At 38.8% G+C, this 21,575-nt stretch overlaps 1 protein-coding gene across 15 annotated transcripts in view; it reads left to right on the forward strand.

Annotated features, from left to right (window-relative positions):
• The window catches only part of LOC136866457 (nuclear pore complex protein Nup98-Nup96), a 274,665-nt gene that overhangs the window by 125,815 nt on the left and 127,275 nt on the right, over positions 1-21,575 (forward strand). For 11 of the 15 annotated variants that reach the window (XM_067143423.2, XM_067143430.2, XM_067143432.2 and 8 more), the window contains 2 exons: positions 11,725-11,907; positions 18,388-18,561. In XM_067143423.2, the coding sequence (XP_066999524.2) occupies positions 11,725-11,907; positions 18,388-18,561 (357 nt within the window). The remainder of the gene's footprint in view (positions 1-11,724; positions 11,908-18,387; positions 18,562-21,575) is intronic. The other 4 variants (XM_067143433.2, XM_067143422.2, XM_067143425.2 and 1 more) reach the window with 2 other exon arrangements.

A 21,575-nucleotide genomic window follows, 5' to 3' on the forward strand; every position in this document is an offset into this window, starting at 1 on the left:
GTTCACTCTAAATTTAACGGAGATTGTGCCATCCGTTTTGTGATACGACTTACCGTTTAGCCACGAAATACATCGAAAGGAAGGACTGCACCGTCATTAAAATTGCCTCCATATTTCGATATTTTTTCGGGGGTAAAAAATAAAATTTTTAAACATCTCGTAAATTTTCCATCGGTTACATACTAAAAGCTGTAATTTTGCCAAATTTCAATTTTCTAAATTGTCTGGGAGATTGTGCTGCTATCTTGATATGGGTTAAAAATCAGGACCTTAAGGAAGCTTTTAAGCCCATAAAACCCGTAGGTTCTGGATAAATATCACCGACTGTGTTCTTATGCAGGTTTGAAACTCCCAGCATGTACCCCTCAGAGAATTATGAGAATTTGAGATTTTTCTAGGGATCCTGAAGTCATCAGGTTGTCTGGTACCAAGTTTTAAATTTCTAAGATGCCTAGAATGGTCTCACTAATTTACATCTGGTTTCATTTTTATGCCTTAATTTATGTATACATATAGTACAGTATATATAGATCGCGCCAAACAGACTTCCATTTATTAGTGTGGATAATATTTTACCCGCTTCCCTAGTGGTTCTAGGGGCGTCTTACTCCCACAGTAAGTTTTCCAGGTAGTAAGTCATACTTCAAAGTCATACTGGAACATACACACGTCCATTATCTCGGTCATTTCTAACAATTTATTTTTTCGCCCTTTCTCACCCCCTATGCCAATTGGGGCTGAAGTTATACTTTAAACATCCGGAATGTTACTATTCATCTCAGCGACTATGTATTCGACACTATTATTTCTATATATCATCATTATTCCTATATATAACTCTCCCAACGCCCCCCACCACGAAGGGGGCTGAACTTGGACTTTACAAAATTCCGGAGTGTCACTGTTCATCTCAGCGACCCCGAAAAGTATGGATTCGACGCCATTTTCGATGATTTTTATACCTCAGCCCCCTCGCCCCCCCCCCCCCCCTGCCCCTAACGGTTCTTGGGCTGTCTTACCCCGCGTGGTTTGTCTCCTAATACTAAAAATCCGGAGTGTACAATTCACCTCGGCGACCCCGAAAACTATGTATTCGACATTATTTTAGTTTAATTTTATATAACACTCCCCCCCGCCCCCATGCGAAAGGGACCTGAACTTCAACTTTAAAAAATTCCGGAGTGTCACTGTTCATCTCAGCGACCCCGAAAAGTATGGATTCGACACCATTTTCGATGATTTTAATATCTCAGCCCCACGCCCCCCCCCCCCCCCCGCCCCTAAGGGTTCCTGGGCTGTCTTACCCCCACGTGGTTTTTCTCCTGATACTAAAAATCCGGAGTGTACAATTCTCCTCGGCTACCCCGAAAACTATGTATTCAACACTATTTTCGTTTAATTTTATATATCACTTCCCCTCGCCCCCACCCCAAACGGGGTTGAACTTGAACTTTTAAAAAAATTCCGGAGTGTCAATATTCATCTCAGCGACCCGAAAAAGTATGAATCCGACAGTATTTTCGTTAAGTTGTTTATCTGACCCCCTCGCCCCCCCGCCCCTAAGGGTTCCTGGGCTTTCTTACCCCCACGTTGTTTGTCTCCTGATACTAAAAATCCAGAGTATACAATTCACTTCAGCGACCCCCGAAAACTATGTATTCGACATTATTTTTGTTTAATTTTAAATATCACCCCGCCCCCACGCAAAAGGGAGCTGAATGTGGACTTTAAAAAATTCCGGAGTGTCACTGTTCATCTCAGCGACCCCGAAAAGTATGGATTCGACACTATTTTCGATGATTTTTATATCTCAGCCCGTCGCCCCCCCCCCCCCCCCCCCCTTACTCTAAGGGTTCCTGGGCTGTCTTACCCCCACGTGGTTTGTCTCCTGATACTAAAAATCCAGAGTATACAATTCACTTCGGCGACCCCCGAAAACTATGTATTCGACACTATTTTCGTTTAATTTTATATATCACTCCGACACTATTTTCGTTTAATTTTATATATCACTCCCCCGCCCCCATGCGAAAGGGAGCTGAACTTTGACATTTGAAAAATGGGGAGTGTCACTGTTCATCTCAGCGACCCCAAAAACTGTGGATTCGGCACTTTTTTTCGATTATTTTTATACCTTGCCCCCCCTGACCCCCCACCCCTAAGGGAGCTACGGATGGCTTACCCCCACAGTGCTCGTCTCCTGATAAAAAGTCATAAGTGTACCAAGTTTGGATGAAATTGCTCCAGTGGTTTAGGAGGAGATGTGTCATTCACACACACACACACACACACACACACACACACACACACACACACACACACACACACTCTCTGTACATGCATACATCCATTTTTATATTTAGTAAGAAGAAGAAGAAGATTATGCTTGCTTTATTACTACACAGAGATATTTTATTTTGAACACTGCAGAGATCTAAACTTAAACTGTATATCCGAAGAAATTATTCGAATCCGAGGAATGAATATTACTTCGCTCGCGGCATGCCCAATCATGAGAATGGCTTCAATAATATTAGTCATCAGTTTCAGAGTCGTGTTCATTGCAAAGGGCAGGATTCTTATTCTTAAGAAGTATAATTGGTGCCACAACCGTCCGCTCTAAAATGTTCGAGGGTACTCCAGGTGACTCCAAGTCTTTCGAAGCTGTGCCGTGTAGTCGATTGACTTGTAAATGTGTAGAACATCGGGTAATTCTTATAAAAGTTGCTTGTTGAAAGAAATGAATGGCATGATAGCAAGAATGAAGAGGATGAAACCCGGCGCCGGCACATATGCCCACTCCTCTCGAATAGCTCAAGACTTAACGTCCTGATCCGACGGACGAATCATCAACACCGTCATATGCCCTCACACCATATAAGACTAAAAACAGCTTCCTGCGTCCTGGACGTAAAATGGCTCCTTGAATAATGTGTTCTCTACCTATCTCTATGTACGTTGCCTAGCGACAGCGACCCGATGCATTTAATCTTGGTGACAGCACGTTGGATTGTCATATCCCAATGCACGTTTTCCGATGGTTTTTCGTTCATAACTCACCAACGAAAGCGAAAATGAAAATTCCGGCTTCGAGGTGCATTCGGACCCCTTTCCATCTACCTATGTTCAAAATTTCAGATCTCTACGTGCTGTAGATTTTGCTGGGCATCGCGCACAGACAGACAGACAGACAGACAGACAGACAAACACTTCCTTTTATAATTATAGAGATTATAAGGAGACTGCACTTTAAGGTCTGTGGTCCCTGTTGTTAATAAGAAAAATGCCTGCTGCATCATATCTTAAAGCAACCAGAATCATTGCTTCTAGCGAAATAGCATTATTTCGTGCAGTTGACGTTTTAAATGAATCCTTCTTCGATACTAGACAATCCTTGCTTTTCGCTTATGAATTATAAATCCATAAAATAAAATAAAAAACTCCGGTACATCCTATTTTCCAAGATTGTAAACTTTTGTTGGAATGTGGCTTCTTAACCTCACTTGCACATCAAAATTATTTCCTATTTAACCAAAGACTTCAATAAATTCTCCCATTTTTCTAATGCTAATAATAGGTTATAATTTTAGTATGTTTTCTAGTAAAGTGCTGCAGTACCGGTAGTCAAAACTAACCCTTCTACTAGGAAAATCACAGATATGTTAATAAAATGTCAAGAAGGTTGAATATAAATAGCAGTTTAAACCAACAATATAGAAGGTTTAACTTTGAACCAAGTTTAAACTTGATAGATAGTTTAAACCAATATGGAGAAAATGTTAGTTTAAACTCAAACTTAAACCAGATTAAAATAAACCTAGTTTAAACTCATTTGGGTAAAACGGCCCACAGTCTGATAACTGCATACGGAAGATAAAACTCCACAATGGAATTAATGCCTGCCTAGCAATTCCAAATGGAAATTCTAAGTTCCCATGGAGGGAATTAGATATTTTTCCACCAATAGAGCATATCAAAAATCTGATCAAAAATTAGATGTTCGCTTTTCAGGCGTTTGCTCTATTAACCAGCGTTTCGTCTTAGGTCTGACACTAGACTCGTCAGAGTGGGATGTGTCAGACCCTACCCACTGACGCTGGGGTGTATGCAGGTGAACTTATCAGAAGCCTATTTATGAGGCACAGTCTGATAACTGCATACGGGAGATAAAACTCCATAAAACTCCATAAAACTCCACAATGGAATTAATGCCCGCCTAGAATTTCCATTGGAATTTCCACCTGTCTGCAGCGTCGACACACTGGACCTACACCGGGTGTTCTGGTCTGTGGAGCAATTTCCTTTGACAGCAAGGACACTTGGGGTTATCCCATGCATCCTGATTGCAGATATGTACGTCCCTCTGGTGATTTCCATTGGAAATTCTAGGCGGGCATTAATTCCATTGTGGAGTTTTATCTCCCGTATGCAGTTATCAGACTGTGCCTCATAAATAGGCTTCTGATAAGTTCACCTGCATACACCCCAGCGTCAGTGGGTAGGGTCTGACACATCCCACTCTGACGAGTCTAGTGTCAGACCTAAGACGAAACGCTGGTTAATAGAGCAAACGCCTGAAAAGCGAACATCTAATTTTTGATCGTAGTACTTTTCGTTAAAAGTGAGAAAATGTGCTGTTTTCATTTTATTGAATATGTCATATGACGGCATTGCTTTTAATTGCCACATTATAAGGACAGTCTTTCTGAGAATTCCGTAGCCAAGCACGAGAACATCAGCTAGTTATTTGATACAAATAGCATTGCGCTTTGCATAATCGCACGGGCGCGTGATGCAATATATTAATCTATGCATTTGCTAAGTAATGGCATGACTGATTCACACATGTTGAGCATGAATTCATGCTATTTTCAGAAGGCTTATCAGGGACCGATCATCTCACTCACATACTTCCTTAGCCTTGTAGCCTCGTATAGCAACAGTCGGGCTTTGAGACAATGTTATAAATATATCATAGTACTGTATTGCGCACAAGACATGTATAATAAGCAGTTTTTACCAATTGTATCTCCTGATTTTTCCTGATTTTCATATTAAAATCTCCTGATTTTTGGTTTAGTAAAGTTGGCAGGTATGTATAGCTCATTGGAGGATGGAGTGAAGATCCGTTGTGTTTTACGATGAAAGCTGGTTCTGCCTTGGTGCCAGTGATGGCCGTGTGTTGGTTAGGAAGGGGCCAGGTGAGCACCTGCATTCCACCTGTCTGCAGCGTCGACACACTGGACCTACACCGGGTGTTCTGGTCTGTGGAGCAATTTCCTTTGACAGCAAGGACACTTGGGGTTATCCCATGCACCCTGATTGCAGATATGTACGTCCCTCTGGTGATTCGACCTGTTGTGCTGGCATTCATTAACAGCATTCCCAGGGGTGTTTTTCAACAGGATAGTGCACGCCCCCATGCCGCTGTTGTAACCCAACGTGCTCTACAGAGTCTAGACATTTTGGCTTGGCCGGCTTGATCCAATCTGTTCCCAAACGAGCGCATAATGGGACATCATTGGACTAGAATTCCCGCATCATCCCACAACCGGCATTAACCATCCCGGTATTGACCAAGTGCAACAGGCATGAAACTCCATCCCACAAGCTGACGTCCGTCACCTGTATGACACAATGCATGCACGTTTTGCATGCCTGCATTCAAGTCAGGCAAATGCACTGGTTATTAATGGACCGGCATTACACATTTGCGATGGCTTTTATCGCGCGGATATTAACCTGTAGTCTTGTACCTTTAAGCAATTAAATATGTTACCTTGACAAATAAATTGCCAAAATTTCAATTTTCTATATTCCTTATTTCATGCTGTTTGGATATTTGTCTGTCTGTTCCTGATACAAATCTGTATCATTTCACCAATCTGAACAAACTTTTGTATACTTTGTTACTGGGTTTAGGGATATGTTAAACGACACAAAGTAGAAGACATTTCTCTAAGGTAAGAAATCGGCCAAACATATACAGTGGAAAAGAATATAGTGCTGATTACACACCCATGAGTACTAGACTTACCCTACAAAGTTTAAATTTATCAACTTCCTCCATTAAAATATAGGATGACCGGGCGAGTTGGTCGTGCGTGTAGAGGCGCGCGGCTGTGAGCTTGCATCCGGGAGATAGTAGGTTCGAATCCCACTATCGGCAGCCCTGAAGATGGTTTTCCGTGGTTTCCCATTTTCACGCCAGGCAAATACTGGGGCTGTACCTTAATTAAGGCCACGGCCGCTTCCTTCCAACTCCTAGGCCTTTCCTATCCCATCGTCGCCATAAGACCTATCTGTGTCGGTGCGACGTAAAGCCCGTAGCAAAAAAAAAAAAAAAAGGATGATGAACAACAGAAACCAGACTGATACAGTAGCAAGTACCAGTACAAATGATCGCCTAATGCGATAATAGCAAGAAAATAATCCATTAACAGAAATATTGCTAGCTTTGAATTTCTTGTCACTAACTTTCTGCATGTTGGAATGCTTAGGTGTTCAAAGTATATTAAACCACAATACTGATTAAGGGGAACTGAAGGCAGTTAGGTTAATGCTCTTCTACACCTCAACTCACAGACTGCATTAATAACAAACATTCAGAAAATGGTTAACGCAATCATACGTTGAAAGGACTAATATAGTATTGTGCTTCTAGCAATCATCATCATCATCATCATCATCATCATCCTCCTCCTCCTCCTCCTAAACCATCTCCAGTTTCCCGGGTGTGATATATGAGCCTCCTCCATCTCATCCTGTCCTTGTACCATTTTTCCTCCACCAACTTGTCCCAATCATGACCTCTCAGCAGTACATCGCTCTTAACTAAATCTATCCATTCCCTTCATGGCCTTCCCATGGGTCGTCTTCCTTTTACTTTTGTCAAATTCCTTCCTTGCAGTTCTGTTTACTGGCATCCTCTTCATGTAACCAAACCACTTAAGTCTTGATATCTGAATCTTATTGAGGAGAGAATCATCTATTCCTACTTCTTCTCTAATTTTCTTATTCCTAATCATGTCTTTCCTGGTTTTCTGGATCATAGTGCATAGGAATTTCATTTCAGCTGTCTGAAGTTTGGAATTATCTCTATTGGTCAGTGTTGTGGTTTCGAGACTGTATGTAAGAATTGGTGTATAATAGGACTTGTACAATGTCATTTTTGTTTTCATGGGTATTTGCTCATCCCACAGCAGGTATTTAACCTGGTGATAAAATTGTGTTGCCTTATTGATTTGATTGTTCACCTCATGTTTTGCTAGGTTGTCATTTGATATAACGCTACCCAAGTATTTGAAAACTGGAACGCTGTTCAGTTGAGCTTCATTTAACATGACTATTGGTTCTGCTCCTTTCCCATACACTTTCATCACCACCGTCTTGGTCTTGCTGATGTTTAAACTCATTCCAACTTTGCATTCCCTCTCCCAATTCCTCTTCTGAGTCACTCCAGTTCTCAACATCATCTGCAAATGTGAAGGCTTTGATATCTCCATGTTCTTCCCTTTTTATAGATTTCATTACTACATCCATTACAATACTAAATAGAAGTGGTGACAATGAGCTGCCCTGCTGCACTCCTCTCTTTGTTTCACACCAGTCCGACAAACCACATCCTACTTCAATACAGCTTCTATTCCCACTATAGAACATTTTCACTTTGTCTATGATGCTGTCTCGCACTTGAAGTTCTTTCATGCATTGCCAAATTCTTTCCCTTGTTACACTGTCATATGCTTTCTCAATGTCCAAAAATGTTAGAAATAAAGGCTTGTTCTTCTCCCAGTATTTTTCCATTAGCTTCCTAATTGCAAATATAAGGTCTGTAGTTGACCTTCCTGGTCTGAAACCATACTGCTCTTCTTCCAAAATTGGTTCAGCAATCTCTCTGATTCTGGTCTCTATTATTTTTTCCAATATTTTCAGGACATGAGACAGTAGTATGATACCACGGTAATTAGTACATTTTCGTTGGCTTCCTTTCTTGAACAGAGGTACAATGATGCCTGTCTTCTGGTCCTCAGGAATAGTATTTTCCTCTCATATCTTGTTGAGCAGTCTGTAGAGCCATTGGATTCCTGGAATTCCCGCTGCTTTCAGCATATCTGCACTTAGTTCGTCTATGCCCACTGCCTTTCCTTTCTTCATGCTCTTGAGCGCATTTTCAACCTCAAGCCATGTAATTGGTGGTTCAGTTGTGGTTCCTCGACTTGGCTCTCCTCTGTCCGTTATTATGTTTTCTGTATCTCCATTCAGCACCTTTTCGAAATAGTTCCTGAGTTCTTGTTTAATTTCTCCTTCTTATGCCAGAGTTCCATCATCACGTGCTTCTAGCACTCAAGATAGAAATTACAAGTATTAGTAGTTTAAAGAGCTAGGATAGGGTCATTTACATTTAGAAAGTTTTTATCATGACTGACATGTTTTCCAGTGCATGGCACTGAGCAAATAATTTGAAACTTGAAATATATTCCTTACTCTGTTTTCAAGAACCTCGGTTGCATTAAAACAATTTCTAAAATGGTAACATGTTCACCAATGCATGGCACTGAATAGCACTGAACACATAATTTGGAAGCACAAATGAATATTAATTTGAATCTAACCATCTTATATCTGTTTACATTCTTTGATATAGATCTTGGTTTTTTTTTAAATGACTATACACTTCCTTCAGCTATACAAGAGCTGAAAATTTACACTAATAAAAATGAGAAGGAAAAAGGGACAAGAGAAAAGAGAGATTGAGTGTGTGTGTGTTTTTTGTTGTGTTGTGTTGTGTTGGGGGGGGGGGAGAAAAACATCAGGCTAGACCACGAATATAGAAGTTCCAGATAAAATTTTGCTAATACTTACAAAGCAGGACATGAAGGGTTACTGAAAGTGAGTCCCATAGCTTAAGTAAATAATGTAGTGTAAATTAACTCACTCTCCAGTATAATGACATAAGTGTACAAAATATGTACCTAATTTTCATGATTGTAAGAGCCTAAATATGAGGTACACATACACTGTATAGCGTATTTCTTCCCACCTGAATGAAATTTAGAGTAACTGAGTTTTTTCATGAAATAAAGTTCATTTGAAACCCGTATTGTCTATAGTATAATCTTGCGAGATTCTCAATAAAAAAATCCACCTTTACAATACTGATATATTGTTTTTAATACTTCAAGTTGAAATTAATAAGTATTGGGACATGTTTCGTCCATTATTGTGGACAAATTCAGCTGATTTTACATAACAAATTAAAAACTTAAATTTTTTGTTAAGTTTCTCCAAACTGTCTATTTTTCAAAAATTTTATAGATTTTCGTTTGCCCACAGTTTCAACTCTTGGTACAACCTGACATTCTTCATGTGTATTTCAAATTAAAAATTCCACCTGTCATTGCCCTGCATCAAGGCGAAGCAAACGGTTTGTAACAATCTTTCGTGTTGATACATGAAGAACTTGTTGCAATACCCTAACATTCAACTAAACTTTTGTGTGCTACTGACATTTATACCAATATTTTTAGCTTAATAGGCTGTGCTATCAGGGATCTACAGTTTTGATGTTCCTTTAGACATTTCTTTAAACCATGTCATATTTTCTTTGACATTCAGAATCTGAATCATATTTTAATTTTTTAATGTGTTTCTAATGACCTTGTTATATTTTTAAATATTATCCTGTGTAAAATCAGCTGAAGATGTTCACATTAATTGGTGAAACATGTCCCAATACTTATTACTGTTGACTTGAAGTATTAAAAACAAAGTATCGGTATTGTATAGGTGGGGATTTTCATTGAGAATCTCACAAAAGAAACTGAGTTTCCTGCTTATGGGGTTAATATGTCAGAGAAACACCAACAGGCAAGGTGAGCGCCTTGTAGTTCCTCACTTGTATTATTATAAGGACTCAAAACTCGATGACCGAGCTCGATAGCCGCAGTCGCTTAAGTGCAGCCAGTATTTGGGAGATAGTGGGTTCGAACCCCACTGTCGGCATCCCTGAAGATGGTTTTCAGTGGTTTCCCATTTTCACACCAAGCAATTTCTGGGGCTGTACCTTAATTAAGGCCATGGATTCTTCCTTCCTGTCACAATGTTTTGTGGACTGGCAGAGGTGAAAGGAGGTGCTGGGATGAATAGGTCTCAACTTACGAAATTAAAGTTAATTTAAAATTTAACAAGGTTATATTTTCTTTTCAAGATCAAGAAATAACAAGTATAACAGGTACTCAGTAGCATATCAACAAATTAAGAATGTACAATTGCAATTTATTAATGGATTTGGGCTTCGAGCCCCCAGACACGCAATCCTTGAGCAATGAGCCCAACTTTGCCTATGTCCAAAGTTCAACAAAGGGGCAGAAAACCCCAACCATGCCAAGGAGCACTAGCTCCTAATTACCCAGTTAAGCCTGCTCGAGGCACACAGAAACCAAATTTAAGAAAGAGCAACCCGCTCTCAAAGTCCAAGCCAATTCAAAGGACACACCAAACTCAACCTTCAAGCTGCCCTCCAGGCACACAAGAACAGGGGTAAAAATACCCAACCTACTGAGGCCTATTCAGTAAAGAAACAGGATAATTACATGGCCCCAAAATACCAACATGAGTGGAGGCGTAACTTGCACTCCTAATACACCTTTTTAAAACCTACTTGGCACTAGGCCGCATATGCAAGGGTTAATCCCATACTACGGAGGTGACACGATAGAAAAACTTTATTACATTACGAAGAGAAGGGAAACTGTTATGAAAACGTAGTCACCTCAAAACAATACGAGTGGGAGCTCAAGAGGGTTAGGCACTCTCTATCCCAATTTGTATTTAAAGAGACGGAATTTATACCAAGTGTCTTTTACATTTTAAAGGAAAGTTACGTGATAAAAGTTTCGAACCTGCCCCGAGGGTTAAACTGCTGAGCTAGCGAGCAAAGAAGTTATTAGAAGGCCATTACCTGAAGGGTTATACTGCCAACCCAAAAAATAACAAAGAAATTTAACAAAGAACAAACTTATGACTACAAAATTTCTTCAAAAAAAGTTCCTTCACTTCGCACTAGGGCGCATAATTGTAGTTCTTAAGTAGTGCCATCTAGAAGAGAATGTTCACACTTCTTACTTCAGAGCAAACAAATATAAATCGAAAAAGACACAGTTCAGAACTCTTCAAAATTTACAATAATGTATGGCAATATTCTGTTGTGCAAATTTTGTAATGTTACAGAGATGATGAGATAAGATACTGTATTGAAATAATATTATACAAATTAGGAACATTTAGAGTATAAATTTAACACTTCAGCAGCAAAACTACAGGAAACAATAGAACCCTTATTAGATAAGCAACTAAAGCTAGTCTCAAGCAGCCCTTGGGTTAAAAAAACAAAAATACTTAAGTGGTAGTATGTTATTTCAGTGCAAGGTTTCGATGAGAAAAGTTTACTGGACTTCTGTGCGAATGGACTAGTAGTTGCTAAATCATTCTTAAAGCATTTCATGTATGGCATTTTTTCCAGTACTTTGAATTAAGATCTTAGAATGAATTAAAATATTATGTACTAGTCCCACTTTTTTTGGAGGGGAAAATGCTCACAAGTTCAATTTGAGTTTTTACAGTAAAAGGTGATCAAAATGTGCATTATATTGTTTAAATTATTTTAGACTTTCCCTCTGTTGTACTGTAGAAATATTAACACATACTGGTTTATATACTCAGGTACTTCTGTTTCTTCAGCATTTGGATCAGCTACTCCAGTACTGGAATCTTCAAATCAGCAATCAAACTTTAGCAAACCATACTTAGGAGTGATATCAACAACTGCTATACCAGTATTTTCAATCGGTACTACCAGCACGTCAAATTTACTTGGTGCCAGCACATGGCCGAAAATGGGTAAAGGTAAGTGAATATTTATGTTTTACGTATTGATAGTACAGTAACTTTACAGTCTGGATCACAACTACTTTGTATTCACCTTGGAAATTGTCTTGAAATTATTATTTTTGCTCTATTCTGTTCATGGTTTCTTATCGGGTTCCTGTTTTCACGTCCTAGTCTGTAAAGCATGGGTGGTGGCTAAGTGATGATTCAAGAAATGAGTTACTATTGAATACGAGGGAGCATCTTAAGATAAATTCTGAGTCGTCGTCCTTGTGTTCAGATAGATAGAGTATGGAAACAGTTAAGAGTGGATGTATTTCATGGTCTGTGTGTTGGTAAGGCCCATATCCTGCTCCTCAAATGTTATCAGGTGTATTAACTATGGTTTTAGAAAGTCTTGGATCTGTGGGGTGTAATGGAGTCCCACTTCTATTTGACAGTTCAAATCTTCCTTGGAAACACCTAAGCAACTTAGTGGAGTTCAGTAGAGTCCAATCAACATCTGGGTCTTGCAGAAAAAAAGAAAAGAAAGGAGGTTGCTTTTAGACATGTCAAGAATTAACAGTATGGGGACATCAGTAGATTTATAATGTTAACAGTAATGAAAAAGGGGAAGGACAGAGTGGATTTTTCATTAGAATAACCATAGCATGCAACATGTTTTTCATTGTTATTTCAATGCACGAGTTGGATATAAAACTGAAGGCTAGGAGAAACCAGATGGCCTAACAGTCCCGAAGACCCTTGACCTACCAAGCGACTGCTACTCAGCCAGAAGGCCTGCAGTTTATGAGGTATCGTGTGGTCAGCATCTCTCGGCCAATATTCTTGGCTTTCTAGACCGGGGCTGCTTTCTCACTGCCAGATAGTTCCTCAGTTGTAATCATGTAGGCTGAATAGACCTCAAACCAGCTCTCAGAACCAGGTAAAAATCTCTGACCTGACCTGGCCGGGGCCTCTGGGATAGGAGGCAGGTACGCTATCCCTGAAAAAGTTAAAATGTAAATGTGTGAAAGATACATAAGCTAACAAGAATAGGAACCTTTAACTAGACTTCTGTGCTGCTAGGTACTAAATTTTTCTTTAAGCTTTCCATTTATGGGTTTCTTGCCAGTACATAGAGTAATGAATTAAGCCTGTTTTATAATCTAAAATGAACAATATTGACAATACTATTAACCCATATTTTGGAGGGAAATGTCATGAAACAAAAACTGGATCAATATCTGTACATAGCATACAATAAATTCATTGTTTGTGTCTGTCTGTCTTGAGTTAATCTTGAACCACTGGATGGATTTTGATGCAATATTAACAATTCTATAAAGCATTTCTCAAGAAAGATTTACGTGAAACATTCCTCTATGACCAAAAAAGAAGTCTGATAGCATACGTCTATCTTCAATACACAGCTCACTATGTTTGTTACAGTTTGTAATTAAAAACATTATATTTAGAAACGACTTTTTAAATTAATCAATTTAATCCTTATTAAATAAATAGTTTATTCACCCAGGTGACTAGTGTAGATTAAAATGTCATTTTCAGTATGTAATTTTCATCTATACTTAGGAGATATCATCTTCCTGAATTTATAATTCAATCTCCAGTCTGAAATAACAGTTTAAAATAGACACCCCGAAATGCTTGAGGTATGAAGTTGGAATTTTGACCCTAGGTGACCACTAAGAAAGCTTTTTGAAAAATGACTTAGACCTTTTAACAACAAAATATGGAAATGTAAATGACCAGCTCCAAAGTGAGTGAAGAACAGGTGACCCTCACAGGCCATCGCTGGCTTGAGTCGGCTACATAGTAACAGGTAACAATCGAGTTGAAACGTGAGAGAAATGTGGATCTGTTGGGTGTTTTCTGTTCATTTGATGCACCTCAACTTTTCTTTATTCCATCTATGAATACAATACAATAATTATTAGTTTTCCAGTGATTTTTATTATCTATGATGACACATCATGTCAAGACGGAAAGCAAATATAGGTCATAGTACATCGGACTCTAAGAGGAGTGTTTATCCCGTAAAGACAATGAAACTGACTAGGAGAGATATTCTTGAAAGAAAGAAAGAAAGAAAGAAAGAAAGAAAGAAAGACTTCTTGCTGATGTTTGTTGTTTAAAGGGGCCTAACATCTAAGGTCATTGGCCCAAGAAATACTTCACCAAGAGACAGAACTAGATATGTTAGTGTGAGAGAGGGAAGAAACATTCCAGGTTTGTTGTCTAGTAAATAATATTCCACTATGGATTATGATTCATCCATAAATTATACAAATGTTGCTTCAGTGTCTTGAGGTACAATGTGTCTTGTCTGCCAGTATCGTTCAACTTTGAAATGGAAAGATGAATCAAAAGATATGTTTTGTTTGTAGGGAAAAATTAAACTGGAAGACATCCTTCTCCCTCCCAAATCATTGCATTTGTTTCTTCCAGACGTCCATCCAGCAGTAAAGGATTTTTCGTCAAGCACACAAATCATTATAATATTGCATTTCAAATAACCTCATTTACAAGTACAGAAGTAATCAAACATGGCTTTATTCCAGTATTTAAGGTACAAGGACAGCTATGCCATTTGGCTAGCAGTCCGTATCTTTCACACTCTAATGATCCCAAATTCCTACAGAGTAATTTTTTTCATTGCGGATCCTTAAATACAAGCTTCATCTCGGTAGTGTAACATTACTCAACAAACTCTTGGTAATTCCTTGGCGAGTGAGAGTTAATGTCAACATCGTTGTTGCAAATGGCGATTTAACTGTGACATTTTAGTATGGAACTACTGTAGATGCAGACAAACTTGTTGTTTTGGTTCATGCAAGACTTGCATTATATAATTACCAGCTGAAGGATCATTGTAAAAACGGATGTCATTGATCGTCTATCCTGGGAAATGAATTATTCAGGTATGTGGAAAATATGATTAACTGTTCTACAAATAAAATAAACAATTTAAGTATTAATTTTAAAGCAAGTAAGAATGTACAATATGTAGGCTTAAAACAAGAAAAATTCCACAAAATTTACATTTATCATATTTTAGTTTCTCTTTTTCATATTCACGATGTTTATTTTAAAGAGCTATTATGTTTTGCAGTGGAACACTACCAATAGTTGAATCTGAAAAAAATCAACATATATACTCTGAAATATATCCTGCATTAGATCCCCTCTGTTGGCTTCTATTGCCTTAATCACTGTCATTTTTCTGAAGTTCAAGCAGCTCTTGATGGATAACTGATGCTTTCTCCTCCCTTTCCCTTAACATATAGTGAATAGCGCAGAAAGTGAATGTGATCTTTTTTGCTTTTCTGCTGTTACTAACATGCTAGTTTCAAACTCTCAATGTATTTTGCTAGTATACCAAACGCACACTGGGCAACTCAACATACTCTGGAGTGGGGGTAATTATATATTTGCTTTTCACATATCGGGGCTTTACTGGGAAAACTTCTCATTAAATTGGAGCTGGCAAATTAAGTTTATTTTTATAAAATGCCTGTCCAAAATGAGAATCATCGAAAATACTGCTGTGATTGTTTCTTCCATAATCACCCACCTCTACAGCTATAAATTTAGCATTAGCATCAACTACACCTTGGATGACAATAGAATAAAGTTCTTATCGATATACAGTGAAACATTATTGCGTTCCTCATTAACACGTTTTCCTGTTTAGCACGTTGTAAATTCAAAGTTCCAATTCTCATCGTATTTAATACGTATAGAATTATCTCACTTATCGCGTCACATATTTTTGCTATTACCGCTTAGTACGATCACATTTTTCCTAGCCCTAGAAATGTTATTTCTCACCCCTTGTGAAAGGAACTGATTTCCAACTAGGGTAATAAAGAGCCCTTGCTCCAGTTGTGTGATAATAAGAAAAAGGTCCTTGAATTCCTGAACTTCACAGGATAAGGTGTAACTTCGGGGAGCAAGTTGTTAGCCTCAGGAATATTCAGTTTTGCTTGCTGGTTAGCAGCGAAATTGCTGAATAACACAGCGGGCCTGTTTGTGCTTGTATTTTGCATTCCATTCAGAAATTAGAGATTTATTTGGTGTTGAGTGGTACAGTGAAGGGTAGTGAATATTTGTTGCCTGATAGCCTACATCTGGATATTCTCTGCTCATCTTTAGAAATGGTAGATATAGTTTTCACTGTAGCCTGGAAAACACATCGTAAAAAGCCATCATATGATACAGATGTTGATTTTCATAGGGAACCTGAAATATTTGTTCCAAATTAGTAAATTTATAATACCAATATAGTTAGTTTGTTATTGGACATTATAAATTTTCCAGCTAACTCATTCCTGGTTGCCAGCATTTTGCCCCAGTGTGCTAAATTGGGTTCATCAGTTGGTAAATAGCACACCCACTTAGACGCATGGCTAGTGCATACCGTGGAGGCCACTGCATAGGCTGCTTGGAGCCACCGGCAGTGCCAGTGCACAATGAGAGACTTTGTCTCATTTTCAAAAATTTATGCCTGCCTGGCCATCAGATGATACGGATGTTGATCCATAGGGAACCCGAAATATTTGTTCCAAATGAGTAAATTTATAATACAAATATAGTTGGTCCTTTATTGGACATTATAAATTTTCCAGCGAACTTATTCCTGGTTGCCAGCGTTTCGCCCCAATGTGCTAAGTTGGGCTCATCAGTTGGTAAATAGCACACCCACCAAGACGCATGGCTAGTGGCTATGTCTGACAAAAGTGTGTGGACTGAAGGGCTGACTGAAGCGAACTGAATAATAGAATCGCTTGCAGGCAAATCTATCAGAGAATTGGGACTTCCTTTCCCTAATAATAATAACTTACAGCCAATCAGTAATGAGTACTTCAGGGAGTTGTTATATGATCATTCTCGGCTCCTGCAAACTGTTGCTCAAGGGGAACACTGTCTGAATCCTGATCAGAAAAAATAGCTTATGACACCATAATATCTAGCATAACAACTAAGGAAGATAAGATGCTTTTTCCTGGATGCTGTGGAGACTCAGATAATTCATTTTTGATTAATTTCTTGCTCACCAAAGTGTAGCCTGGTGGTAATATTGCTGCTGGTGTTGCATTATCTGGAATTGCAGACTCTCTTTTGGAAGGAGGAAAAAGGCAGAAGCAAAATTTAAAATTCCTCTGAAAGATAGCAGTAATGAAGAAAGCATATGTAATATATAAATAGAAGTAACACTGCCAGTTTATTCCAAAATTGTTTATTATTAGTATGGAATGAGGCTACATAGTCGCACAAAACTTTGAAGTTCTAGACAGGATCATGCGTGATCAAAGGAATATAAAGACACCTAAGATTGGCTGCACAGTTTTGTTCACTGGAGATTTTCATCAAATCGTACCTGTTGTTACCAGAAGAAATGAGATCTGATGAAGTGAACACTTCTTTAAAAAGATCTTGCATCTGGCCAGATATAACAAAATAGGCATGCAAAACTAAGATGATAGTACTCTTATCTTCAATGGATAATAGTATTTTTGTTGAGATTTTAATTAAAGTCAGAAATAAGATTGAAGGAAAAATTACCCTAATTCAACAAATTGTGTGTTTTAATAAGCAAAATTCAAGAATTGTTTGATAGCATAAGTCTCTTTCATGGTTTAAAGAAAAAGCAATATTATTTCTGACAAACAAACAAATTAGGAAAATTAATGACTTGGTGTTCTCCAAATTCATTGCACTGCCTCAAGTTTATTACACAGTAGTTGATAGTGAAGAAGCTGTTCATTACCCTACAGAATTTCTAAATTCTTTACATCCTTCTGGCAAGCCACAACACAGGCTAATTTTGAAATTATGTAATCTACAACCACCAAAGTCATTTAGTGGGACTTGATTGGTAGTGAAAGATTTGAAAAACTGTTTGATTGAAGCTACTACTTTAGCTGGCTGTTGCACAGCAGAATACTGAGAATTGCCTTTTTGATTTCAAATGAGTCCAATTCCCAAGTCTTGTTTTGGCATGACAGTAAATAAAGCACAGGTTCAGGCACTTAGCAGGGCTGGAATTTATCTCAGTGGAGAATGTTTTTCTTATGGACAGCTTTACATGTTACTTTTTTAGTTTTATATGAAGACGAACTCTTTACATGTGAAATCTTATATAAGTCCTTGATTAAAAGTAGCGTGTTTCCTTAAATTGATAACTGCTCCCGTGTGAAGCTGAGGCTGGTAGCTAGTGTTAATAATTGCTATGCAACCCTGTTTAGGTACAAAAATAATTAATGGATGCACCGAATGGATGTAGGTGCAAATATATCACACAGATCTTTTTAACTTTTTTGTTTGTGATTTAAAACTTCAGTTACAAATATGGCTGTATGGTATGTTAAAGAGTTCAGATGAAGTACATAACTGAACAAAATGTGCTCTGACATTGATAGGATATGTTATTTTTCCATTTTTGCTTTTCTGTATTGTAGAATTTTTAACATTTTTTTTTTTAAATATCTTCATCAGCATCTGGAAATCCTGTTAGACCAAAATCGTCACATCGGCAATCGAAGGATTCATCATTTAGCAAGCCAGCTCAGCTAGGAGCTGTATCAACGACTGCACGATCGGGATTTTCATTCGGTACTACCACCACGTCAAATTCACTTGATGCTAACACGTTGCAAAAACCTCCTGAAGGTAAATAAATTTTTATGTTAAATATTGGTAGTACATTAAGTTTTCACTTTGAATCACAACTATATTCGGCTTGGAAATATATTCCAGTTTTTTTTTAAATTTTTTTTAAATTTTTTTTTTTTATGGTTTGTTATTGAAGTTCCTATTTTCATGTTGTGGTCTGTAAAGCTTCGGTGGCGGGATCTGTGAGAGTGATGGAGTCAGGAAATAGGTTAGTTTTGAATAGTAGGGGGCATCTTGGACATATTCTGAGTTGTGGCTCCTTCTGCTCAGATCGGCAGGATCCATCAGTGGCAAACTGTTGGAGTGAAATTCTCACTGGGTGTATGTGTAAGGAAAACCTGTAACCTGCTGCTTTGAAATTTACCAAGCATTCCACTAAGGGTTATGAAGACTCGGACCTATGGGAGTGATAAAGTCCCTTTCTGTTTGACTGTCTGGGGAATCGTTGGAAACACCTAATATTTGAAATGGAGTTCATTGGGATCCTATCGGTATCTGTGGGGATGTTTCTGGATGTGTCAGGAATTAACAATACTTCGGTAAAGGGAAACGAGGAGGAAGAGATACGTGGTTATTTTTATAAAGCATTCTAAACTACTGAAAAAAAAAGTGGATTTGATTATTAGGGTAACCATAGAAGTGTTCATTGGCTGTGAAAATGTATGGATGAAAGGAATAGGTAGTGGAGGTGAATTTTAAGAGGAATTCAAATGGAGCAACCATCCTCTCTTAACGCTAATTGGAAATGAAAATACAAGAGGTCGTCAATCCTTTGAAGAATAAAGGTAAGTAAAAGAAAGGAAAAGGCCATGGAAGGTGTGGAAATGTAAAACTCCTGGCCTCACAAATAGGAAAGTTTCAAGGGAGAAACTTGACTCAAATAAGTAGAAGCAATGCGACACTTGGACAGGGCACTGACACAGGTAAGTATTACGGCAGTGATGGGATAGGAAACGGTTAGGTGCGGGACGGAAGCGGCCATGGACTTAATGAAGGTACAGCCCCAGCATTGGCCTGGTGTGAAAATGGGAAAGCACTGAAAACCATCTTCAGGGCTGCAGTGTAGTGATGGGACATTCGATTCATTTTAGAATCGATTCATTTGATTCCGTTCACGTTACTGAATCGATACAGTGATACGATTCACGGCACAGTAGAGTCACCGCTCCTACTGCATCTGTGTAGTATGTAATGGTAAGACAGCAGCAACAGCATTCATTGTTCACTGGTGCCATCTGGTCTTCATACTATGAACTCCTTTCTTAGAAAAAATGTTAGTCACTCTAATACATCGAAGGTTTCCGGCGACACAGGATGGGAAAGGTCCTGGATTAGGAAGGTAGCAGCTGTGGCCTTAATTAAGGTACTATCCCAGGATTTCCTGGTGTAAAAATGGGGAAACTATGGAAAACCATCTTAAGAGGCGGCCGGAGTCAGTTCTAGATTCACATTTTATTTCAAAATATCGCCACTAGTCTCGTTGCTGTCGACAGCTAACTCCACTGATAGTTACATCGCGGGTGCATAGATGGCAGTAAGACAGGCCAAGGCCGAGCGAGCGATTCCCCTCTCACCCTCCAGCGTCACATAGTCTGTCACCAGGAAGTTGTGATACAGTACTTGCACGGAGCTGATGGTGTTGACATTTGTACGGAATGCGAAACGTTCCAGGAAATTATTGAGCATGGGTTAGTGCTGAGCAAAACAGTCAAAATAAGGTACTGTTTCCGACAAATATCAATGAAATGGCGTATGGCTTTTAGTGCTGGGAGTGTCCGAAGACAAGTTCGGCTCGCCAAGGTCTTTAGATGTGACTCCCGTAGGCGACCTGCGCGTCGTGATGAGCTTGAAATGATGATGGAGACGACACATACACCCAGCCCCCATGCCAGAGAAATTAACCAATTATGGTTAAAATTCCCAACCCTGCCGGGAATCGAACCCGGGACCCCTGTGACCAAAGGCCAGCACGCCGGACACTGTTTCCGATGTTGAAATGAAGTAGAGCATCAATCCCGTCCCGCCTCACGTCTTTCCCTGTACCGGCCAGTCAGTGATACATCTATATAAATAAAATTGTATCTGTTTGTCTGTTTGTCTGTTCCACCATCACGTCGAAACGGCTGGATAGATCTCAACCAAACTTCATATTTAGATTATACTCATCCCGGGGAAGGTTTCGATATGCATATCATTTTAAAATCTTTGAATACACGGGGAGTTTATAGGAAAACCACAATGGTTTTTCCACCATCACGTCGAAACGGCTGGATAGATCTCAACCAAACTTCATATTTAGAGTATACTCCTCCCGGGGAAGGTTTCGATATGCATATCATTTTAAAATCTTTGAATACACGGGGGGTTTATAGGAAAACCAGAATGGTTTTTCCACCAGCACGTCGAAACGGCTCGATAGGTCTCAACCAAACTTCGTATTTAGAGTATACTCCTCCCGGGGAAGGTTTCGATATGCATACCATTTTAAAATCTTTGAATACACGGGGGGTTTATAGGAAAACCAGAATGATTTTTCCACCATCACGTCGAAACGGCTGGATAGATCTCAACCAAATTTCATATTTAGAGTATACTCATCCCAGGGAAAGTTTCGTTATGCATATCATTTTAAAATCTTTGAATAGACGGGGGTTTATAGGAAAACCACAATGGTTTTTCCACCATCACGTCGAAACGGCTGGATAGATCTCAACCAAACTTCATATTTAGAGTATACTCCTCCCGGGGAAGGTTTTGATGTGCATATCATTTTAAACTCTTTGAAAACACGTTGGGTTTATAGGAAAACCAAAATGGTTTTTCCACCATCACGTCGAAACGGCTGGATAGATCTCAACCAAATATCATATTTAGAGTATACTCCTCCCGGGGAAGGTTTCGATATGCATATCATTTTAAAATCTTTGAATACACGGGGGGTTTATAGGAAAACCAGAATGGTTTTTCCACCATCACGTCGAAACGGCTCGATATATCTCAACCAAATTTCA

Source organism: Anabrus simplex, chromosome 3 (genome assembly GCF_040414725.1).
Source record: "Anabrus simplex isolate iqAnaSimp1 chromosome 3, ASM4041472v1, whole genome shotgun sequence".
Taxonomy (NCBI): domain Eukaryota; kingdom Metazoa; phylum Arthropoda; class Insecta; order Orthoptera; family Tettigoniidae; genus Anabrus; species Anabrus simplex.